This window comes from Mytilus trossulus, chromosome 14 (assembly GCF_036588685.1).
Source record: "Mytilus trossulus isolate FHL-02 chromosome 14, PNRI_Mtr1.1.1.hap1, whole genome shotgun sequence".
Taxonomy (NCBI): domain Eukaryota; kingdom Metazoa; phylum Mollusca; class Bivalvia; order Mytilida; family Mytilidae; genus Mytilus; species Mytilus trossulus.
The window spans coordinates 16352180-16378934 of NC_086386.1; the positions used below are offsets into that span (position 1 = coordinate 16352180).

The 26755-nt window shown below is 31.8% G+C and overlaps 2 protein-coding genes across 5 annotated transcripts in view; one reads left to right on the forward strand and one right to left on the reverse strand.

Annotated features, from left to right (window-relative positions):
• Positions 1-376: 376 nt before the first annotated feature.
• LOC134697516 (uncharacterized) lies at positions 377-1505 on the forward strand. Its single transcript, XM_063559795.1, has 2 exons — positions 377-531; positions 997-1505. Exon 2 carries the CDS (start codon positions 1095-1097, stop codon positions 1503-1505), a length of 411 nt encoding a protein of 136 aa, XP_063415865.1. The 5' UTR covers positions 377-531; positions 997-1094.
• A 7419-nt stretch (positions 1506-8924) lies between these two features.
• Positions 8925-26755, reverse strand: part of LOC134696665 (rho GTPase-activating protein 7-like) — a 118097-nt gene continuing 100266 nt past the window's right edge. For all 4 annotated transcript variants that reach the window (XM_063558581.1, XM_063558580.1, XM_063558582.1 and 1 more), the window contains 11 exons: positions 24548-24608; positions 20330-21491; positions 17321-17543; positions 15973-16391; positions 13982-14107; positions 12452-12780; positions 12096-12242; positions 11724-11887; positions 11180-11305; positions 10624-10800; positions 8925-10209 (listed from right to left, as the gene is read on the reverse strand). In XM_063558581.1, coding sequence (XP_063414651.1) covers positions 10095-10209; positions 10624-10800; positions 11180-11305; positions 11724-11887; positions 12096-12242; positions 12452-12780; positions 13982-14107; positions 15973-16391; positions 17321-17543; positions 20330-21491; positions 24548-24608 — 3049 coding nt within the window. In that variant the 3' untranslated portion in view covers positions 8925-10094. The remainder of the gene's footprint in view (positions 10210-10623; positions 10801-11179; positions 11306-11723; positions 11888-12095; positions 12243-12451; positions 12781-13981; positions 14108-15972; positions 16392-17320; positions 17544-20329; positions 21492-24547; positions 24609-26755) is intronic.

Genomic DNA, 26755 nt, shown 5'->3' on the forward strand with positions numbered 1-26755 from the left:
AAGGACTAGCACCCCCCCCCCCCTTTTGAAAATTGCTGGATCCGCCCTAGACCAAATAATTATGACGTCTTGCAAGGCTTTTTTATAACTTTTTTATGACATAAAAATATAAAAAAGCCTTGCAAGACGTCATAATTATTGGGACTAGATCCGCCCCTGCTGAGGATCACACATACATGTGCTGAGTTAAAGCATAAATTTGTGGACTTGCACCCACATACCTTTAATTGGGAAAGCATATACTGTAATTTAATTGCATGACATCTTGTTTTTGTACACAAATTATCACAAAGACTTTTCAATTTTCTTCTTCTTTTTACAGCCCCTTAGAACTGCAATTAAATTGTGGATCCGCCCTTCTCTAAACAATTTAAATTTTAAAAAGAACCTTTTCTTTGAATTCCAGAGTTCTTCCAAAGTTGCCGGCCAGGAGAGAAACTGCAATCATTTCTGTTGTCAAAGATGGAGAAATATTCCGAAAATTCATAGTAAGAACAGACATAGTAACGTTGCTAAAGTTAGAAAGCGGAGGTAAGTTGGTGATGCTTGAAACAAATTGGTTAAAGTATTATATACAAAATAACCAAACGAATACACACCTTAAGAATATATTTTTAAATGAGCAACCGTGGCCCCACTAAAAACCAATAATGTAATTACTAGGTTCTGTAAAGATGATGCCACAAACGTGGCCACAAATGGATTTTATAATAAGATTTTTGTCCTTGATGAAATCATCAATTTTTCTCTGGAGCCATCAGGTGCAAAATAGAACTTGTGCAATATAGGAATATTTTTACCTTGCTTTTTATGGGGAATCAATATTGCTATACAATAAATATATACCACTTGCTTACATACATGTCCGAAATACGACTGCAGTGTGCTTGCATTTTATTTGTTTATCGGTTTTTGTACTTTTAGATGGTCAGCGTTGTCATCAAAATATTTAGCGTCATTAACTTCAATGATTTAAAATGTGTTTGAACTTTGCAGATGAAGAGGCTATTTCCCGATTTTTGGAAGAAAGGGATTATGTCGATGGTCAGGTAACTGTTAGTATCCTGAGAGTGGAATCTAGCCAAGCTACGGATATGCCTAGTATGAGCACTCAAGCCAGCACAAGTGCCACTAGCCAAGCCAGCACAAGTGCCACTAGCCAAGCCAGCACAAGTGCCACTAGCCTAGCCAGCACAAGTGCCAAACAGATACCATCGACAAGCTCAACATGGTCTAAAGATTCTGAAAAATTTTTGCTTGATTTGTATGATAAATACGAGAAGAGTAAATCCTTCATAAAAAATAAATGGGTGAGAATATCCCAAGAGATTGCGGAAAAACTCTCAATACAAGTTACTCCAGAGCAGTGTAGGATCAAAATAAGAAGTATGAAGGATAGATTTGAAAGAATGAAAAAGAAACTAAAAACAAGTGGCGAGAGTAACATTGAAATCCCAACAGAATTTACAGTGTTTGAAAGCCAACATGATGTATCCGAATCATGATCTGCATATATCAAACGGTTGTTGCTTCCAAAACTGAGATACTGCGCCCAACCCCAGATTTTCAAATAACGAAGATGTTGTCCATGTATGTTTAAGAAGTGAATTATTCCCATATCACCGACCATAATCTCATTTTGCGAAGCAGCTACACCAGCAAGATGTTTTGACCCTAATACGGTTTTGCTCTTTGCTTGGCTTAATATTGCAGACCTATATGTGATTTCACTGGGATTCGTTTGAACAGTGATTATTTTTGAAGTGTTTTTTTTACCTTCAGAATCTTCTACTGAGATGGTAATGTTTTTTAGTCCTTCAATGGCATTTCTAATGTTGCTTTCGAGCTGCTTCAACTCCCAATCAAATGTATGCATCAATATGAAAACTTGCTCGTTCGTCCCATGTGTAGTTGCAAATACTATTCTTTCATATGCTGATTCTATCTTCCTTTTCAAATGATAAGCATATTGTTTTTCATTCAAAAGCGTTTTCAAATTATCTTCTAATTTTTCATTTAAGCTGTTTTCTATTTTATCATTATCACAGTTTTCAGAAAAAGAATCTTTCAATCTTCTAACATCTGTTTTCAAGACGGCAACACAGTGGTCTCTATCATCGATAATACCCTGACAGGTGCCGTCAAGTGCCTTTAGTTGTTCCATGCAGTCAGAAACTGTGTGGGAAAATTGTTTCCCTTCTGACGCCGAAGCAAGTGACATTATGTTTTGGCATGACAAATGTTTTTTTCGACAATATTGACAACACAACTGATCGTGGTCAACACAGAAGTACTCTAACAAGCTATCTATATGTACATTACACTGAGTATTAGATAAATTAGTCACTTTTTCCATCTTCTACTTTGTTATATAATACGGCCAGATCAATCCTCAGTCACTTCTATTCTGTGCCTGGAATAGAAAGAATCTATATACTAGCCAGGAATATAAATAATCTTTATACTAGCCTGGAATAGAAAGAATCTATATACTACCCAGGAATATAAATAATCTTTATACTAGCCAGGAATATAAATAATTATATATATACACATGTATCTCAAATGTGTATTATTGATTTCCAACATGAACTGAAATTTAAAATGTTTACAAAATAAAAAAAATCAGACTAAATTAATGTAATGCAGCTCCTTAACGGACAAAACAGTTTAAACAATGTGATACTTGGAATTTTATGGGACAATGACACATAAGATGGTTGAAATAATCTACGATTCTTACATCCTTGATCTATCTTACTTACTTTTAAAATCTATAACAGCGATCCAGTCACCATCTCTATAATACGCTATACAATGATACAAATAAGTCGGATAATTTATCAAGTGTTTTTATCAGCAGCAATAATTTATGAAGCCATGATAAATACAGGAAGAAGAATATTGAACGTTTTATCGGTAACAAATAAAGTACAAAGCAGCATAAAAGGGAGCGGTGTCAGAAATGAAAACATTGTAAATGTTTATCAAATATTATCCAGGATGTAGATAATCAAATCAATATATATTACGCAGAAAGTAGACTTGCTACAATTCCCTTTCTATCATTTCTCTCTTACTAATTTATATGTTTACTGATAGGTGCCAGCCGACTGATTGTCCTTCCTCCTGCAGATGTCAGTATAAGTGTAATCTCCTAGTTATAGCAGTAAAATTATTAAAGGGCAAAATTGAAAGAAAAAAAAGAGAAAAAAACATAATTAGGAAGGGACATGTAGCAAGTCTACGCAGAAAGTAAAAATACTCAAAACAGTCACGAATTTATACACATTCCCATGACTGATTAGACTTACTTCATTACTTCAGTGCATTTCAATTTTTATGTAATATGCGTCTCGTACTTTATGTCGTGTTAACCTCTATTTGGTGTGTCATTGCATTTCAAAAACGGTTCTCTTTGCATCATTTGCAGACATGTGAATAGAGGTAATAAATTACTGAAACAGCAAGCCATCAATAGACATGACAAAAGTCATCCACATGTCATTCGACAATTTCTCATGAAGTTCCACCGAAATGTAGTGGGCACATGCAAAATGTGAAGGGTTGGACTTGTTTTTTATGTTCCTCTACTTTTTTAATCTCAATCCCCGCAGATAAAGCCCAAAACAATAACTTTTTTGTGTGTAAATGTCATTACATAAACTGCTTGATAAATGCACTCAACATATACCCTCACGACACTTACCAAAGAGGAAATCCTGGATAATCTGAGGTCTGTTCTATGTTCATTTGAAATTTCAACCAAAGATAAAGAATTGAACCTTCCATCACTGTACTGGATACTTAGACTACATAAGTGTCCTTACAAACAACGGTATATTGATGGGTCTTCCAAGTGCTCCACCAAACCTTTCTAAATTATTGACATCTATTTTATTAGCAATTGTGAAACTGCCTTTTCTAGAGGTGGCGTGAACTAGATGTGGATACTAAAAAAATACAAAGATCTGTTTAAGTATACATACACTCTAAGACTCTCTCATCTTGCAATAGTATTAAGTAGCATAACTTTTCTACACTTTACACAAGTATTCCCCATTTCATACTGAAAGACAAATTGAAAGAGTTGGTATTACTTTGTTTCATTAAGGTTTATGTACCCTTCTGTGGCCATTTTTGTACGAATTTTTTAAACCTCAATTGTATCAAAACTACAGATATAATGAATAATAGAGATAGGCCATTTTGTACATATTCCAAGGGGAAACTTGATGCAAAGCATTATTTGTTTCTGATTCATTGCATTTGATAGAAAAAGAGGACTTTGTGGCAAATAAATCAAGATTTTTGTAGAAAATCCACAGCCTTTATCCTTGTACTCTCATAGTTGGCAATATGGAATAACCGTTTCACAGATGATATCGGATATGTTCCTTATGTCGTAACTACAATAAACTTTCCAATTTCTCGAATTTTACCTACCGAATTAGACTATTTACTGCATTTGTAATAATATAAGCAACAAGGCGGTGCCACATGTGGAGCAGGATATGCATACCCTTCTAGAGCACCTAAGATCACCTCAAGTTTTTGGTGGTGTTCGTGTTGCTTAGTCTTTAGTTTTTCATGTTGTGTCTTCTGCACTATTATTTGTCTGTTGTCTGTTTGACTTTTAATTTTGAGCCATGGCGTTGTCAGTTTATTTTCTAGCTAAGAGTTTGACTCTCCCTCTGGCATCTTTCGTCCCTCTTTTCGTGACAGAAAAGAAAAGGACGTACGAACCAATACGCGACAAAGCAAGCACGCTAAACATACCTTTCCTTCTAATTAGAAATCATGCTATACTACACGTAATATTTATATTTATATTTTTACATGATATACATACAACAATGGTTTTGCCCAAGCTTTAGTTTCTAATTGAGCTATAAAAAGATTAAAACAACACGCTGTAATGTCATGCTTCTGAAGCGTGGTTTTTTTCCTGAATTAACCTTCATCAGATAACTTCTCAAAGCCGAAGATTTGAATGCCGATGATGTTCAACTTGAAGAGATATAAGATGCTCACAGACCATAACATTACATTTGAACTTGATACATTCAACTTCTGAGCCCGTGGTGGTAGTTTGTTCGGTAGTCGTCGATAGAACCCTGTCAAAAAGAGGCAAAATATCATAATGGTACATTCAAACTCATAAGTCGAAAATAAACTGAAAACGCCGTGAAAAAAACAGAGAAGAACAAATGAGAAACAACAATACACAAAACAAAACACTGCATGAACAACACGAACCCCTTCAAAACAGGGAGTAAACAGATCCTGTTCCATGTGTGACATATCGTGTTACGTTAATAAGTTATATCAAGTGACATTGCCGTAATGGCGGATTGGTAAATGATTATTTTCTTACACTAATATATCACTAAATTCTAGACCATCAGTCATGTAAAATGGTCTAACTCTGAAACTTGAACAATTGCAAAGGCAGTAATACTGTATTCAGCGAAGAAATTATGTGATATGAAAAACAGATGTGGTTTGGTTGCATTTCTATCCGCCATTGACGTACACAACTATATTCTGAACTACTAGATAGTTGATAAATCTTATAAATCTTCCTTAATGCTTCGTGTGTTCAGTGAAAGCGGTGCCTGTCAACATTAATCATTTTTTTTCAATGAGCATTGTGAACCAATATTTTGCGTTTAATCACTACCTTTTGTCAATACATTATTGGTTCATTCAACTTCGTACTTTATTTGGCTTTTTTAAAACTTTTTGGATTCAAGCGTCACTGGTGAGTCTTTTGTAGACGAAACGCGCGTCTGGCGTATATATAAAATTTAGTCCTGGTATCTATGATGAGTTTATTATCATACACGTGCTTACTCTCAGAAACTTGCACACTGTTCAATAAAATAGTTTTCTTAGCATATGTATGGTAATACAGACATATCATCTAGTCAATTGTATCCGATATTGCACATGCATCAGTTATGAATTGCTTGACATAGACATAAACAGGGTCTGAAGAATGTACACATTAGGTAGAGAAGAGATTGGAATATAGACAAATAGATAGTGGTTTAAGGGTTCAACTGCTTTAAAAAAAAAAACAATTTGAAAGTCTTTGTTGAATAGCATTCACAGTCAAAGAGCAACAATTTTATGATATCCTAGACTTCTATTTGTACGTATATTATATTGTGTTAGACTAAAATTATTGCTCATTGTATGGAATATTTGTGTTGAATGAAGTAAAAGTGAAAAAGTGAAAATAACAGAGGATGATCTAATGTATATCAATTTTATCTACTAGTAATAATTATGAGGAATTTCTACCAAAATCCTGTTAACATTGTAAGGTTAAGAAAGAAATTCTACTTGAAGAATACAAAGTTAGTGTTCAGTGATTGTTTAGCAATCGTTGTTTTTCCAAGATACTTCTTTAATTTAACTACAATAATTTTAATTCATTTTATTTTGTATATCACATTATGTTTTTCATTTATAGTTGATACATAAATCAGATAGTTTCACATGTCATTTTAACTTATATTTGCTAATCATTTACATCATCTCATTTTTTATGTTGATGTCATATTAAAAAGTGACTATTATGTGAAGCGCACAACATTTTAGTTATTGAATTTAGGTTAAGAAACTGTTACAAAACAATGTGAAAGCCAAAAAAAAGTCAATTCAATTTTACTGTCAAGTTCCAGTATTTGTAAATTATCATCTTATCATAACTCAGATAAGATCAACTTTATATTGAACAATTTTCAAATCAGTGGAACCAATATCCAGTGCAGATATGAAATAGCTTTCCAAATCTCTGATATTTGTTATTGCTAACAATACAAATTCAAGTTGCTGGTGCAAGACTGAGAAGAAATGAACACTGAAAATGTAAAATTTGCTTTTATTCTGTAATTTGATTGAGTTATCTCCCTTATGCCCATAATTGAAGATAGTACAGATCTATAGATTACAAGAGCGCAATTACCGGTAATGTATTTTCCATAGGACCCCAGTGGTATTCAAAAAATTATTTCTTGAAGAATAAACAAACTAGAAAAAATGGATAGCAGTTCCTGAGACTATAGATGTCAGCCTTGTATTACAGAAAAAAAAGTATATGGTCATTCAGCACAAAGTGCCCTAAAATGCAGTTGTTATGGAAGCTTCCTAATTCCACACTAAATTGGAAAGGCTAATTTTGAATGGATCCTCAGTTAATAAAAAAATTCTATCTTCTACACATTGTGAATTATGTATTTAATTTTCACCAATTTTCAAACCTAAGTGGATAAGCTTTCAAATAAAAAATAATTCCAACTTGCATCATCCAATCAGGAGCTTCAAAGTTTTTTTTTCTGAGTACCATCTTAGGGTAAAAAAGTTGCCGGTTAAATGTAAACCAATAATTGCGCTCTTGTAACCTATAGATTCCACTACTGTCAGCAAATTCCGTCATTTTTTTTATTGTAAAATGGTTTTATTGACACGTGTGATAATACATATTTTATTAATTAAATTTTTCAGTTAGTACCAAATGCTGAACGCCAGCATAAATGGTAGTTTGAAAGTATGAACTGATCTCCTTGTACTATGACTATGGTGTATGATTACTCTTTATGCAATCTGTAACTGGTGTTATCCTCTAAAAACAGTAATGCAGCATCAAATTGAACTTAAAAAACCAATCAGATATATCTTCCAATATGCTGTGCTATCTTCAATTATGGGCATAAGATAACTCAATCCCATTACAGAATGAAAGCAAATTTTAACATTTTCAGTTTTCATTTCTTCCCAGTCTTGTACCAGCAACTTGAATTTGAATTAGTAGCAATGACAAAATGTATGAATGTAAATGCAACACCAACATACCAAATATCAAGTCTTTAAATATGTACTCTTCATTAACTTGTCTCATAAACATGTATTTTAAATAAGAATAAATTAATCCACCATTTTCTACATTTGAAAATGCCTGTACCAAGTCAGGAATATGACAGTTCTTATCCATTCGTTTTGGATGCATTTTGTTATTTGATTTTGCCATGTGATTATGGACTTTCCAAATTGATTTTCCTCTAAGTTCAGTATTTTTGTGATTTTACTTTTTACCAGTTCAACTCTATATACTGTATGGAAATCAAGTACATAGCTGTCATCAAAGCTGTATAAATCAACTTGTAATAGATTGATAGTGTGTTTAATGCCACTTTCAACACAGTTGTCCATGTTGTGGTGGTCTATATATGTTTTGGTGGAGGAAGCCTAACTGCCTGAGAAGACCACAACACATGGGAAGATAAATCTGACAATTCTAGTCAATTAAGATTGAAGTTGAATCCACCTGCCATGTGTGGAACTCAAAAGGAATGTTGCCATCACCTTATGAAGTACATATTATGAAATGGTCATAACTTTTCAATAGGTGTTGTTGGTGACAATGTTAAAATTACACCAAAAACTAACAGCCACAAAGACTTCAGTGCCATCTTACTTAGTTTCTTTGTTACTTGTTCTGACATTGGACTCCAAATTCTTTTGAACTGAATTTTACTGTGCATATTAGTGTGCTTTTTTTCTACATTGGCTACAGCTGTAGGAGGAGAGTTGAGATCTTACTGGTTTTCCGCCTGTCTTAAGTCCGGAGCCTCTGGCCTTTGTTAGTCTCGTATGGGTTTTAATTTTATTTTATTTGTAAGTTTTGGAGTTGACCTTGATGTCCATTATCACCAAACTCAAAAACATTTTTATTTAGGGTCCAGCTGTAGAAACCTCAAGGTGCAGGATTTTCTTGCTGCATTGAAAACCCATTTGTGGCCATTGGCTGTTATCAGCTTTTTGGTAGGGTTGTTGTCTTTTTGACATGTTCCCAATTTCTATTCTCAAATTTATTCCATGACATTTTGCTTTGGTAAGATAAAAATAAAAGGCAATTCATTTATATTTATATATTTTAATTTGACATTTTCTTAACAGTTTGTTTACTTATATGAACATTTTAATAACAATAATAGTTGGAATAATGGAAATATAAGTTTGAGGTAATGAAATGTACATTTCCTCTGAAGGAAATATACACAAATATCAATGACAGGATCCAATATACATAGACCATATATTTACATTCAACATTGTCATAAAATGTATACCTTTTTATTACAAGAAATAACTTTGTAATCAAAGATTGCACTGTTAAAATATACATTCCATAACAATAGTACATACACCTAACTTAGGTATTTAACAACAAAAGTATACATTTCATTATATATCTGACTTATATTGGTGAAAAGCATACATATTTAACAGTAGATAAAATATTTTAAAAGATGTATTACCTCAAAATGTGGATAATGGATGACATATTCTATATTTTTTCTTTCCCAGAAAAAAAATCTAATTTTTATGCAATTAAAGGAAAAAACCCAGTAATTTTGTAGAACCGACTTAGAGGTAACTTATGGATTTAATAAACTAGTAAAACATTTGGGACTACAAAATAAAACAAAACATGACTAGCACCATCTGTTAAGAGTTATCTCCCATTAGCTAATCTCATTATCAAGATTTGAGTCAACATCCAACCAACTTTTAACTGCTTTACGGCCATTTAAAATAAAATGTGAGGTATTCTGGTTTAACTAAGAACCTAAAGAAGTGCTCATTAAAGCCATGTGCAACTACAGCCCAAGAAAAGCTTGAACCCATCTTTGTTTTTTTCTAAATTTCATGACTGAATGTGATTTTAAATAAATGATGGATAACTGTTGATGGAAAAATGAAAATGGCACAGAATAAATGCACTATAAATGCTTAAACAATGTTTTGTTTCTTACTGGATATACATTGTTATAAATACTGAATTAATATATAATTTAATTGGATTTTCCAATTCCAGATGTTTTTGTCTGGAATTCTGAAAACTATAATATCTTGCTTATTGCATTTTACATTATTCATTTCTGGTGTATCTAAAATATCTTGATGGACTTGGCAAGTTCATGTGTATATAAATTGAGTCTGTTATTTGCTAGCTAGATGAAATCAGGCACTTCCTCTTCTAAGATTTAACTGATGGTTTAAACAGTATATATAGTCCATAGTTATACGACAGATTCTGGTCCTGTTGTATCCTGTTTGAAAGAATCTCTGATCCTCTCTAGAAGGCTTACACAAATATGGCCGTATGACTTCTTATACCATTCTGCAGTTCTTCCTCTGAAATAACAAACAAATTAATATTAATCCTCATCACACAAAAGGTATAGACATATATACACAAGATTTGGGAGTTTTATTCAGTCAATAAATTTTCTGCCATTGTAACAAAAGTCATAGCATTTTTACATCATCATGACGTTATGCTAGGATAAGAGAAAGTGTTTTTATTAATTAAATTGAATCGATGAATTGCTAGAAAATACCCAAATCTTTTTTGTGACTTTCAAAATTTGCTATTATCATCTTTGGTTCCTCTTTGAAATGTACTAAAGTAATCGCTGTATTGTTTTGTCTCCATTTTTTTTTTAATTTGAAAAAAACCCAACATATTTCTAATGCACATTTTTTTGTTTGTATATAATCAGTTAAAACAGTGTCAAATTTACAAAGTTTGACCAGTCTATGACATACCTGAGATCTGTTCTAGACATGTGTATAATTCTAGATTTTCCAGTCCCACAGGGTTCTATAAGAAAGTGTGATACCAGTACAACACCCTGTATACCCTCTTGGACCTCTACTTTCGGATGGTCCACTGAGGTTGAGACCAAGGCACAAGATCCTTTAGGTAAATCTGTCCTCCAGCCTCTGAAAAAGTCAGATGAGAAATAATATAATAGAGTTATCTCTCCTTTATCATATAATTTTTTTTTCGGGCTTCAATCAAATTTACATTTCTTTAGCATCAAATACATAATAGATTTAAGTACAATAACAGAAATTTTAACTCGTAAAAGTCTACATAAAAACTCAAGTCTAAATTAAAGAAGAAAGATAAATCTTACAAATAAATCAGAAAAAATATTCATAACATAGTTTTTTGTAGTCTATCATTTTATTTGATGCAAACTTCAACTTTTTTGTCATTTAAGACAAATAAAAGAAATTTAAATAGTTCACAATTCAAAAGTTGACATTAAAAATCTTCTTCAATTTTTGTTCTTGTAAGTTATATTTGAATATTTACCTGAGTATACAGAAGTCTGTAGCTGGATGAGGGGGCAAAGAATTTCTTTCATACTGGAACACGTCAGTTTGGTCGTCAAGCTTTTCTACTGTATGCCACTTCAATAAATCTTCATCCCAAATATGTCTGTAATATATAAAATCATCTTTAAACCTGCATTTAAATAATAAAAAAAACTTGTATGAAATAATGTAAGTGTTTGTTATCACATATTCCATCTCTATGTATGTGGTGTTTATTTTTGTAGCAGTTCAGTATTTATGTTGTTCCGTTTAGTTTCCTCATAAAGTGGGTTTGGTTCCCTCAATTTTTGTTGTGACCAGGATTTGTTTCAGTTGAATCAATTCATGACTATTGAAAAGCGATATACTGCTACTGCCTTTAATTGATTTTATAATTTGGATCATCTTAGGCAACTTAATATTTCATGAATCAACAGGTTTAAAAAAAAATCTCATGTTTAGTTTTAATATGATGCCATCCTCAGACATGTATTGTAAGTTTCAGTTTTAGAAAATTTAATAGAAATAGTTATTCTTCCTACCTCTCATCTCTAACCCTCTCCAGGACAACTTCAGGAGGTGCCTCCACATCCACACAGCATTTCCACAATCTCAGTGGATGGCCATCTCCTACTTTCTTGAAGGAAACATCCACATCACCTGGTATTGAAACAGATACCCAACCTCGAAATTTGTCATGGGATTCCTACAAAAAAAATCCATTTTTTATTTATAATTTATGAACATTTTGTCATGCATTATATGCTATGGTGCATATAACAGAGTTTAACTGAAACAAAACTTCATAAATGGTATAGAATTCTTATTTCTAAAGCTCTTTTAACAGATTTAACTGTCATGCATCAAAAGTCTGGTACAGGCAAAATAAATCAGTTTAATTTTAAATAAATTACCTTCAGGAGTCCTTGTATAGAGTTTTCTACAAAGGCCTGATATCCTGGCTCAGTCTCTGATGAGTTGTTGTTAAACTCTTGTAATGAGATAGGATCACCTTGCTCTATGTATGAAAACCGGCATTTACTCATGGTAGCCTCAGATATCTACAAAATAGATTATTTATACATAAATTTATGTCTTTAAACCATGGGTACTATAGTTAATAGTTCTATATCACATTAAAATAAAAATATTTTCAAAACTTATTCTATTGATAATCATTTACCAAATTATAAAAGGAATATTTGTTTCTGACAAGCAATGATTTTTATAAAGTGATGTATTTTTCATATATTGATGGACTACTACTTACTGTAAATAACTGTTTGCTGTCTGTAATCATGGTTGTTAGACATTCATGGGCAGCTTTCTGTTCCAATAATTCTCTAGCATCAGGAACACCAAGGTTTTTCCGTGGACGTCTAGGGCTTGGACTTCCTGTTAAAGATTTGGCACCGTTCAGACTAAAGAGAGATGGTGCAAAGCAGACTGCCAAGTTACTAGCCGTCATCTGATGTTCTGATGCGTCTTTGGATATGTCGGCCAGGAAGTACAACAATGACTGAAGAACTTCACGGTTCTCATCAGGTAATAGGATGACCGTGGCTTGTAAAGCTTCTAATCGGGATTCCACTGGGAGAGCTGCAATATACAATTATATAGGGTTATTGCATGAATATTGGGGAATATTGTCCCGAGTAGAATTTTATATTGCACGAGCTTGCGAGTGCAATATATGTTCTACGAGGGACAATATTCTTCAATATTCATGCAATAACCCTTTTATTGTATAGCAATATAATATTTGAAAGTGAAAATTGATTTAAACTAAGATTATGTCGTAGATGACGTCATGAATTTTGTTTTATTGCACTAGTGCAATATTGGAATTTACTGCACGCTAACGTTTGGTTACTTTCTATGGGAAATATTATATCGCTATGCAATAATTCAAATTATTAAAGCAATACATTGAGACTTTATTTTCAGGAAATTTGTAGTTGATGTATAAACACAATAATGTTTTCAGCTACTCAGGTATCCTACACACTTCTTTACCAAGAAACTTGTCATTTGCAATTTGACCATGAACTATGTGACACTGTTTTTCACATTTGTTTTTCAATTTTGTCATGTATTTTGATGATATCAGTTAGTTGATACAACAACTTATATGTTGGAAAAAGTTGTTGACGAAATTCTCACAGAAACAGTTGAGGAACACATGATTTTTTTAGTGATAACATAATTTTTTATTTGTGGCGAAAACCATATTTTTGGGGGTTGGCTAAAACAATTCAAAAGAGTTGAAGATGCATTACTAATTGAAAAATATAAATATTTACTATCTGTTAAACAAGATCAATAACATTGTCTACTGCTCAATGTTCAATGACCTATGTCACATGCATATTCAGCATGATTTCAAGTAAACACTACAAATGTAGGATCTATAAATAATTCTTCTCAAAATCGATGAAGTGAGATGCACTGACAGATATATAAATTTTTGTAATATTGTTATGAAAACTGATGAAATCAATGTCAAACAACCCTGAGAACTAAAGGTAAAATCGTTGACAGGATGTACAGTGATGTCTCTAACTACTTCATTCAGGGAAATAAATAATTCCTGTTACGAATGACTGACTAATTTTCCCATTAACTTCAGGAATTCTACTCCAATAAATACAAAGCACATCGGCTGCATCAAGTGGTAATAATTATGCAACATCAAGGACAGAAAACAAAATTTATTGAGAAATTTATGAAAATGAAATAAAACTAAATACTTTCGTAACACCATTTTTTTATATGTTTAACAGGAAGGATGAACACTTACAAATAAAAATATTCAGGAAGATTTCTGACAACTTGTTGGTCATCAGACATTCTGGGAGTTCACGGAAGTATTGTTTCAATAAATCAGCTACGTCATAGGCCTGGAGATCATCAAAATCTATGGTATCTGAAAAATTAAATATATCCAACTGTAAAAATCAATTGAACAAAATAAGGGGAATAATCAAGAATTTTTATAATTAGAAAGGAAACAAATCATCTTTTTTATACATCAATCCCTGAAAAATGCTTAATATCCTCTTATTTTATTTACTCCCTAAATTTTCATCCAAGGACTATTCACCTGCAAAATATTGACTTCAATTTCTGTTGTTGAATAGAATATAGATTCCAGTCTGTCTAAGAGTTGAAATATTTTTTTAGATTTGGCATATATTTGGAAACTGATGTCATCTAAACAATGTAAATATGGTTTATGAATAAAATATGAACTATCTCTACCCAACATGATAAATACAATTAATAGTTAATTTCTGTTATTTGCCAGACTTAATTATATCCATTGTAATTTAGTCGATACACTTGGCTGAACTTAAGAATAATCAATAAATGTAATAAAATTAACAGCGCCATCATAATTATTGCAATATAGCTGTAATCAGGTTTCTTTCAGAAGTCAGCTATGTGTAGGTTGAGAGCTAAAGTCTAAATAAGCCTTTCTTGTTGTTCTTCACGGCCAAGAGTTAGAATCGATTACGTCTATTGAAGAATTTTACAGCGGAGAAGTAATGAAAACGGGAAAATTCAATTTCTGTCTACCTGAGACAGGCAGCTGTTTATACCATTTTATAATATTCCATTAATTTTCAACGAAAGTATAGAATCGATTTCTAGAGTGTTATGGTAAAAACAAATTTAATCAAATGATGTTTATACTCAGAGCATCGTAAACCACCTTTGAGCAGATCAGTTAAAAAGTTATTGGATAATTGACACATAAAGGTTTAAAATGACATCAGAATCTAATCATTTCTGTAACACAAACATCTTCTAAATATCATTTCTAAATGTATATCATGCTTCAAAACACATCAAACCATTTCAATACTTAGAAATATCTTTAAAATGCTGCGTCATTTTTTCAATTAGAATGGGATTTGAAGAAACTTTGACCTTTTTCGGTACACAAAGAAACTTTTTTTCCCCAAAAACAAGTTTACCCCTGATAATGTTGTATAATACATGTGAATATTGGTGCCTTTTTTGCAATTAGATATTGCGATGAATAAATCTTTTGTTGATAGCATTGTGAGCAAAATGAATTTAAATTAAAATCTGAATAATTCTTTTTAATCCTGCAGCTTGCCCTTTAGAATTGATGTAATAAACTTTAGCTAAGCTGATAAATCAAGTTTCTGGAGAATCATGCATAATCATGGATTCACTTTGATTCCGCTACTAAATTGTAATTAGGACTTATTTCCATGTAAAAATATCCACCATGCACTAGCACAGTATAACATATATTAAACAACAATTATCTAGGACAATGTAATATTTACATGAAAGGTGCTCTTTTTCCAAAGGCTATAAAAAGACTATGTAATATTAGTGACGCAGGCCTCAAGCCAGATGTCTCTGATGGGGAATTATTTGAAGTCATGGCGCTCTGACCTTAATAGTCAAACTTCAATCTAAATCTCAACTATCATTTTTTGTTTAAAGAGGGGTTTGTCTAGACCCCTGGCTACGGATATGTGATAGTCACATTAAGACTTTAAATAATTTGAATTTGTCTGTATCCTATATTATATTATTTTCTGTAGTTTATTAAAAAAGCTCTTGAGATAGTTAAGAAGACTGTACGGTGGCCTCTAGATGTTAATTTCTGTGACATTTGGTCTCTTGTTGACAGTTGTCTCATTTGCATGCATACCACATCTTCTTTATTATATTTGATCTATAAAAGTAGGGTTTTAGAATTGTAGTGGTCAATAGACAGGTTACCTGACATAATCAGTTAAAACATACCTGGATTTGCTTCAACTTCATTCTTTAATTTCTGTATTCTTGATCGTACCCCTGCCTTTCTGAATATTCCAATAGCATCGGCTGCATTCTTACGCAGGTATCTCATTGCATATAGCATACATTGTGGTAATGGCTGTCCAGTTCTCTGAAGGGTTACAAGTAATGGAATTCCGAATACATTCCTTTCTTGATAATTTGGAATTTTGTGTCGTTTCATGAACCTTGGAACTGTCCAGCTCCAACCAGAACGATTTTGTGAGTATTTTTCTATTAAACCCGTTAATTTACACAAGGACAGTTTTTGTAGTACCATTAACTGACATACAGACAAGTTTGTGGTGTGAACAGTCTGACTGCCAAAACTTGGACGGTGAGATTTCTGAAAACTGTGCCATCGTATTCTGTTTCTTCTTCTATCACTGCAAAATAAACAGGTTATATGTTTAACTTAAAGAGCCATGAAACATGATTAATTATAACTTTAAATAGAATAGATCATTAGAAATGTTTTTTTATAACTCAAAAGGTTTCTCTGTTGTTCAATTGACTATTTAAGGGCATACGATACAGTTACAGGGAAGGTAATGAGGTTGCTAACGTAATTTGTTATTTTCACTACGTCAAACTGTGACATATCGGGAAAAGATGCATTTTTCGACTGATTTTTATCATTCAAACTGATTTAATTTGAAAACGAGTTCATGGACCCCTATTTTTCAATTTTTATATTGTAGCAGGATGCACTCTAACATTGAAATCTGTATTTCTATTTTCAGTTCTCTGTTAGACAGAAGCAAAATTATAAATGACATTACAAAAATTTTAATAGGTTCGTTGAAGACAATGTTTAGTGGTATCAATCATACTGTATTATCTTCAGAGTGATAATGTTCATAAAACTTTGCATACATGGTCAATTGACTGTGAAAAACTTTCTGAAAATCAAACAAGCCTTAAGAGTGGCAGGTATATATTTTTATCATTTATGTTTCATATTTAGGTGACTTTCACCTAAATAATATCACAAATAGACGTTTGTCTTCCTTCAATATCAAACATGTCTTGAAGAACTTACTCTGACCTACATGTATCAGAGTTCGCAAAATCTTTTTTCCCCTGGTGGTCCTTGAAAAAAATCTGCTGGTCCTCACTATTAATCTATTGAAAAATACTTAAATTGTGTCAGTCCTATGCAAAATTTTGGTGGTGAAATCCTGAGGACTGACACTTTTCGCGAACTCTGATGTATATTGCTTTACTTTTATAAATTGTGACTTGGATGGAGTGGTGTCTCATTTTATATCTTCTTTACCTTGAAACTAACTAATGTCCAGTATTGTAAATTTACCTAGGTGCTCTAGTAAGAGAAGATCCTACTCCAGAGTCTCTCCTCTCACGACATTCTATGTGTTCTGCTGAATCATCATGCAAAGAGTCTGGCAGATCATGATCACTACTGTCTGGAGATGACACTGTACCACTTGTGATGTCATTATCGTCATGGAGACTGTCATCTGCTTCATCAATGTCAGTGACATTAGAAGTGTTGGATTGTGGTGGCTCATAATCCTCTGAAATAACATATATAATACATACAATAACATTCTTAAGGTTGATAGGCAATAAAAGCAAAAAATATTTACAACAATAAAATGTCAGCTTGACATACGAATGACTATTTCATGGTCCTCAAATATTCTGTATTTGTTCTGTCCAACCAATGGTATTTCTTTTACATTCTTTTTAGTACAATTTACTTATTTAACTTTTCTTAATATGCGACTTATCATAAATATTTTATTTCATAATAAGATGTAAACAACACTTGTCCTACATGATGACTCTGACAGATAAGGACAACACCTAGAGTGTCATTTCAATATGCATATAAAAAAACGAAGCCTCAACATCAAAGGAAATTTGAGGTACATGTAACTTAACTCGCAGAAAAAAATCTTCACTAGAAATAAAGTACTTGTAACTTAAGCATGTTTAGATAGTTTCTGTATATGACTATACAATTTTGTAATTCATGAAGTATTTCTTAAAACATTACTGGTTCCTACATATTTCTAAAAAAATATATATAATTAAACCCATCCAAGTAAGAATCTGAACTTTTAAAAAATTTGTGTGACCAAATTCCAAAAATGGAAATGAAAAATTGCTGAAAGTCAGTGGCAAATATTTCATGTAAATTAAGAACAATTGTGAGTTACAAAGATCTCTAATGGCCAGCTTCAGAACTGACTTAGTCTATATTTATCAAACAAAACTCCATTTCAAGGATACACCCTACTGTGCATACATTAAGTTTATTTCATTAACCTATTAGATGTAAAACATTTGTATATTTCTTCAGGTATCAAATATAACAGGTATGAATTAATTAAACTTTCATTTGATGTGGTAAACAAGCCTGTATCTATCCCTGCCCGAATACACATTACATAAATAAACATAAACAATTATGTATGTATCTGTGGTTACGTATGTACATTTATGTGTAAAATTACCTTGCCAGGTACATAAAAATTGTAATAATTCATGCCCTTAAAACCAAAGATAGATGTGAAAATTTATGTTTTTGAAATCTTGACAGTGTCACATCAGAATAACTGTAAATGTTCATCGTTGTCAGTTTTGTAACAATATTATGAGTTAAATTTGTCAAAACAAACCTCCAAAGTACATCATAAATTACAAATTTGTTTGGTTTACCTCAACTTTGTTGGTGTCATGACTGATCTAGTGTAATGAACCACTCTATATGGGATGACTTTATAAGGAATCAAGACTTTTATTACTGTTTTAATTTTTTTTTAAACTTGATTTACATCAAATTTGTTAATGAAATGAACTTAGCTACGCAAAGTATTGAGCATCTTTACTAGTTGAAGAAAACAATCCAGCCCCCTCCTCTCGGACATGACTGTAAACCATGGCTAGCTAAGAGGAGTATTGGGTAATAGTTTGTCTACAGATTTTAATATTTGAGCCTTACATATTGTACAGAGACCATCTAATATCTACATTAAAACATAGGATGAAGTTTTCTCAAACCGACCGTTTGTAGAACCAAATATTTCATCTCATCCGAATGGGCAAACATCAGACCTAGTGTAGTTTTGTCAGATGGAAGATAGTTATTCGTTAAATCTAAAGATTGTAATGACGGCCAGCGTTACTGCATTGGAAAATAATGGTCGGAAAATAATGCACCTGCTCATCGAACTATTTATATATATTTTTGTTAAAGGGAATTTCAAGTTGATTTGCATAAGCCAAAAAGTTACTTTATCGCTGTTCTTCCTACATGTATATTTTGCACCGTCATTTAGTATGTCAGAAATGAAAAGTTTAAAAGTTCAGAAAAATGACTGCATCATTTAGGTTACTAACCTATAGTATAAGTTTCAACATTATTACTATTACAACTTCTTAACATGCAACGCAATCATTACTCACTCCCTCAGAAACATATACCATTACAAAAATTGTAACTAACAGAATAATTATGAAATCGACAACCAATTTTATTATATGAAATTGCTCATTCATAAATTTTTGATGTTGTGTTTATGATTTTGAGACAAATAACTATTTGATATCAAAGGATAATTCATGGTGTGGAGTTTTAGAATTAACATACCACTTAACTGAATGGGGACCTTTTCCCAAATTTGGTCACTTTTATGAAAAGGTGTCAACATGCAATATATACCTATAGCATTCAGTGCATTAACCACAAACATGAAATGTGGTTGTATAGTGTCAATGCCTCCTATATGATGTAAACAAGGCTTACTTTCACATTGTTTACATATTAGGATGCAGTTATACTACTCATTGCAATAAAATGGGATCAAATTATAATGTGTCAAGCAGGGTGCTGTCTAAAAAAAATTTGACAACTACTTTTCATGTCACACAAACAATACTTGTTTACTCATAAAAATATCATGGTTTTTATTGTATGTGCAGTTGTTTGTCCCCTTGCACAGTTGGGTTTTATAATATAGTTGTCTTCAAGACAGCTTTATAATGAATAATGAAAATTCAAATAAAAAAAATTTGAAGGTGAGGATTATTGTTAAATTGTTCCTTAGATTTCTTTTTGCCTGATCTGTACTTTACAAATCTGAACTTCCCTGAAAGCTGGAGGAATACAATAGTTATCAATTTTTTAAAAACTATGTTGAAAATAAGATAATGATTTCTAAAAAATGTTTAATCTGCAGTACTTCAAATGTGGAAATTATGTAAAACTTATTCAGCTTCCTACTTCTTGTTTGATTTTAAAATGGGAATTCCCAAGAAATCTACAAAAAAAGTCAATTTAACCATAGACAATTACCTGCATCTTCACCATAAATAGCTTTATTCAGACCATTTATATCTTGGAAAAGTTTATGTAAAATATCATCCAGTTCCTCTTGTGCAGCCTCTAGATTCTCCTCTAACGGCACATTGTCATAGAAACTACCTCTATGTTCTACTCTCGGGTTGGTTGACCCTCGTCGACGTACAGGTATGGGGGTACTGGAATCTGATTCATTGTCTTGTGAGTAACTAAAACTACCAGTTCTTAAATTGATCCCGCTATCTTCGTTTAAAGTTTTAGGAAATTTCCCGGGAATATAATCTTGTGGTAAATAGAACAAGTCAGAATTATCGTTCCATCGATTAACACGGAATCGTTCATGTCCATATAAAGCACCGTTCTGAGATGTGATAGATGTGTCGGAACTTGAATCACTTATTGACATTGACAGATCTAATTCTTGTAACATATTATGGTCAGTCGGAGACAAGTCGTTTTGTGTCACCATAGCACTACTAGATTTAACAGTTCTATCACAGCCTGAACTAGACTTTGGTAATGTATGGACTATCGATCCAGTTGTTTGTTTATAGTCGGTTGTTTCACTAGACCATGGTTCTGGTATTTCAGAAGTTTTACCGTCTAATGGAGAACTTGTATCTAACGGAGGAGGCATATCTTCCAATGTCGGACTTAAGTCTTTACAATTTAAATGCTTAATTTTTTCTTTCATATCGGCACTATCAATAACAGGACCACTAATCTCAACCGTGTTTCCAGCAGTTCTCGGAAGTCTTTTATTTTTTCTACTTTTAAAACTTTCTACCCTTTTCAAGAAATTTTTAGCACCTTTTATCCTTTCACTAGCTGCCCTCCGTAATCTTGGACTAAATGTTACAGAGGAAATTCCATTATCCATGGTTTTGGAATGATTATTTACACATAAATCGTCCGTAGATTTCCCCATTTCATGGTGCATTTTATGATCCAGTACGGGACTGTCCCCTGTTTCACTACTACTGTTCTGATCAGCTAACAAACTATCATTACTTGAACTAGATTTGACTGTTGTGTTTCCAGGCTGTGTGACACTAACTGCGTCTTTTAGTCCTTTACGTGACCAGCGTCGAATGTTGGGTTGATATTTCCACTTGTCACTTAAAGCACACTGTTCATCGTCATCAGAATCTTCATTCTGAAAAATAAACAAAAGTTATAAAATATTCAATTGTAAGTAGAAACTCCTAAACAACTCCTCAATTGAACTAAGATTATAAAATCCTTTGACACAGAACCATATTTCCCTTATCTGTATGTGAAAAAACAAGATTACCATTATGGTGACTTTTCCACATTTCCTATAAAAAGTTCCAAACCCAGTAGACTGCAGGTACATGTAGTTTGTCGTAGACAGAAGCTATATTCTATAAATGATGTAGTTCATCTTGATCTAAATCAATATTTTATACATTTCAACAGCTGTAGAGAAGTGACTACACACAGTATGTATAAAAGCTTGCAGCATCTGTTTCATACGAAAATCTTTTTTTTAATACAAAATTAAAACAAAATGGCATTTCACATCAAAAACTTCTACTCCTGTAATAATTAAGTCTAATTTGCATATTAAGGTTTTGAAGTGCAGTTATTATCTAATTAAAGGACATTTAGCTTAGCGAACTACTTTGATCTGCCCAAAAGACAAAAATTTTTGTACAGGTATACCAAGAGAGAGGAATAGTGTTATTTTATACATTACGTTTGATGTGTCTGAAAAATTACTGTCACACAGAATACAATATTCCTTTCAGATGCACTACTCCTACCTGAGATTATCCAATATGCAGAAATGGTTGAAAATTAACATTTTTGAGAGACATAAAGCTAATATGGATCCAATTTGCAGAAAATAATGAAAATGCTTATTTTGACAGACAATGATATATAAGGTATAAAATCCAATATTTCACACTGATTTAAGCTACGGTTATTTTTTTTCCTTTCTATATTCCAATTCCTTTCAGCAATATGACTCAGACTTCGTAATTAATTCTAGTAATCAACGGACCGGTTGGGAAATTCCAACTTAATGAATTTTAATGTTCAAAGTATCCCAAGAAAAAGTCTATCAAGCAGAAAGATCCATTAAGATCTTCTTGTTTTCACTCAACTTCACCTGAAATTTCAACTTTGTTACCCAACTATTAAGGTTATCCAAACTCTACTATTATCAACATTTTAATCTTAATCCATCATATACAGATTATCTACAAGTTGATGGGTAAATTGATTTTATCAATATATGTAAATGTTTATAAAAGCTTCTAAGGAAATGGTTGTCCATTCTAGATAATCCCCTGTTGGTATTGAGATAAATCTTGTGCATTAGTTATCTGTGTATTACACTAAGAACCTAGTATCTTACATTACCATTATCATCTACAGTCAGGATGTTGAACCTTACTAGAAGTTCCTGGACAATAATATTCAATATTTCACCTGGTGTTTTTGATCACATGGTTTAGTCGAATCCTACGCTAGCGTAATTTTGAGGTGTTAGGGAATTATAACGTAGGAGTCCATATAAAGGAAGATGAAACATTTCGACAATTAATCGGAGGTTTGAAAAGGTGGATGTATATCTAAAACACATTAAACCTGATAAAGATCTTTTCATATTAACATCAATTAAAACCTTTTAAGCGAATATCCAGAATCATAACGCGAGAAATAGGCATTAAAAGACAAAGATGAAATGTTCCGTGAAATAACTTCTCCCACATGGGGACCCTAAGGAAGATATGTTTTAATATAAACTGGCGGTAACAACAGATGTCAATGATCGATTCCACTCTTTTCAACTTGTTTACAAAAATAACCTGAGAAAATCTTATAATTTTAATCTTATTTTGACAAAAGTTACATCAGGCTGGATTATTATAATAACATTATGTTCAAAAGAAATGTCAATTCATTAAACATGAAGAACGAAACAAAATGGATTTTTTGGTACTCTTAACACATCATTTCCTTTACTTTTGCCAACTTTTTGTGACGATAAATTAAACCTTAAAAGGATTCGTTTTTTAATTTCCTGCCGTTTTAATTTTAATATCTAACTTTAAATTGCAAATGCAGGTCAACTGAGAATTTAACCTTTACAAACCTGAAGATGTTTTGTCCGCAGGGATACAGTAAAGTGCAAAAAGCTTATCATACGATTTAAAATAATTATTTAAATATTTCAAAATATTCATTTCTTCAAAATATAGTAAATAGAATACAACGGAAATCCCTTTTCCCCAGATACAGTTGAACATCTGATTGAGTTTTGATATTTTTATCATTTTTTTCCAACGTTATATAAAATTTTACTTTGCCTTACCCTATAAATGTTTGTGACAATGTGTACCATCCCATCATTATTACAGAAAAACAATCAAAAAGTTTTATCCACTCCTAAGATATTCTCCTGTTACATTCTACATATATTAAAGTTTACTTTTACGGAGGCTATACACCTGACAGAAAACCAGTCATGTGGAACACTTTTACCTGGTCATTCAACATAGGATGACAACATAATTATCATAGATAATAATATATTATAGTAATCTCGTTCAATAAAAAAACATTAACCAGGGTCAAATTTAACTTCTTTTTAATCACCGATTGACTACAAGGTGGACATGTTTTCGTGGGAGTTCTATATTTATCGCTGTAAGAGAGAGAATGTTTTACAAAGGAAGTGAGAAGTGTTTGAAATAGAAAGTGTCAGGAGATGTTACTAAACATGTGATGACAATTTCCTGTCAGTAAACAAATACAACATTTCTTTGAAAACCTCATTATTTCTCCCGCCATAATGATAAACAATAAAAAAAAATCCTTCATGATAAACAAATTTTTTTTTCTGCCTTTAACTAGGCAGTCTTAATCTGGTTGACATTAAGGTTAAAAGTATTATTTTATTACAATGATGGCCTCAAAAATTGGTATACATTAAAATCTTCAAATTTGGAAATACATGCATTGTTTCACTAAAGTCCAGTCTTCCAATTTGAAAATCTAGATATTTTTAGATATTTATTTTGTTCATGGTGATAAGTTTAGACCATTTTCTTTATTGGTATGGTTGAAAAATAGTGAAAATCAACAGTATAGATTTCTAGGAGATTACAATGCAATCAGTTATTACATCAGTACAACTGTATTATCACAGAACATAAACAAACCAATCTTAATACTTACAGTTTTACGAGTAGGAGTTACTATTCTCATTATTGCACATTTGTTTAGTGTACTTAAACGTCTGAAAAAAATAAATGTAAATAATTCAATCATAGGCGTTATTGTTTATTAATTTGTCATGCAATGATGCCGGATAATACTTAAAATATACACGATTTCTACTTAAACTATACACTTAATTAATTAACTGAAGCACATGCACTCCACAGCCACGGGGAAATCCCGTGTTACAATTTCCTGAAGTTTGAGCTTTGAAGATATATCATTTCCTGAAAACATTTAAAAAAAATAAAATTGTTTTTTGTACAAATTATGTGACAATCTTGATAATAATTATTCGTAAAAAATTTCCATATAGATATAAAAAATAGGGGTGATACCACATAAAGCAACAATATCTTCTTATTTATTCAAATATTAAATATGTTTCATACCTTGCAGCAAAAATACAATACTAAATCCACAACTATTTCATACAAAAACAAAACCTATACTAGTAGTGACCACCAGCATTGACGTACTAGAGGAGTGGACACAATATATGATACTGGTCATTATTGTCACTGACCAATGTCCATCACGTTTACTGTATCCATGTAATCAATTACTAAAGGTGTTGAATAACAAAACATTTGTTTATAGTTTGATTAACACTTGAGGAAGGTCAGTTTCGTCATAAAAGTCAACAGTTGACGATTCGGATTAATTTATGCAAAAACACTCGAAAGACCCTGAAGTTGTGACTGACCAGGTGAGAAAAATAATCGTGGGCCAGGTGTGTGGAGTGATAAATACTTATCAAAATATTGTCATCTTCATGTCGGCTTTGTTTATATCATTTATGAAATTTAAAAAGAAAAACGCCCATATATAATCAGAGTAAATAAATTACAAACTTTACACAAGCTTAGGTGTAAGCTGTAATAACCATAGGTTTTATGTAGTACTGACACAAATTCTTTCAAGAAGAGAACATCTTGACACTAATTTTCTTCAATATGACATTATTGTAGGAAGTTTATAGATTTATGTTAGCTTTTTAATCCACTTGTAATAGAACCTCCCTAAATGATAAAATGAACTGACAATTTATCATTGTAAAATAGTCCCCATTTTTCAATTACTTTAATATATTTTAAAACACACCATAAATTATTAACAATCTATATAAAATCAAAATCTTACTATATTTGGATAAGAATTATATTTTTTCCTTACCATAGATTTTGAATATTGTCATTTAGTGAAAATTGAAAATACCTCACTAAAATCTTCTTACAATATTCCATATATTTCATGTTTTGGTTACACTATTTCATAAATAATTAATGTTTGCTAAGTCCTTACCTCTATATAAAGGTTTCAATTGAAGTAATTTTGAATTTGTGCCACAAATTAGAAGTAAATGTTACTTAATCCCCATTGTTTTAACAATCACCTGTTCAGGTAATAACACCTTTGTTTTACACTTCATAAAGTAATTCTTTGATGTTTTAGTACTACTAATTGATCTATTGTTTTTTGTAATGACAATGATATGACAATGATGTTTGAACTCTAGAAGTCAGATAATAATTAACAGGAAATCAGTCTTGTCACTATTGTTAGGGAGAATTTTACTGAGTAAATTTGAAAATATCTTAAAATAAACTCTAAAGTAATGGTATTTTTTTGGAAAAGGTTATTTCAAATTATCAAATTTGAAATGTTAGGGAAGTCATACCTCAATGAGAAAACATAAACAAAATATTTTATATAAATGAAAAATAAATCAAAACTCAAATAAATTCTAAAAATTTCAAACTTTTATAAATTTCATATGCAAATTTACCACTTACATTTGAATACTTCAAAGTCCATTAAGAAACAAAATGTTTTTTAACAGAACAAAATGTTTTTATGCTTCCTACTGAAACTACCTAAAGGTAGATGACCGTCTAATTTGTGTAATGTAACACCTTTCCATAATAGGGTACCTATCATATGGGGTAAAACCTACAAAGGCAATAACTTATACAAAGGCATAAATATCCTGCCTTTAATGTCTTGCACTTTGTGTGGCTTAACACATTATCATTATTCTTAACCCTTCTAACAATCTTAGCGCTAAAATGACCACTAAAGGTGTTACATCAAAACTCATAGTTTAGCAATAAAATTCAAATCAATTTATAAACAGACCACCAATATATTTTTACCATAAAAATG

Coding starts and splice junctions, on each gene's coding strand:
- LOC134697516 (XM_063559795.1), top strand. CDS start 1,095: ATGCCTAGTATGAGCACTCAAGCCAGCACAAGTGCCACTAGCCAAGCC.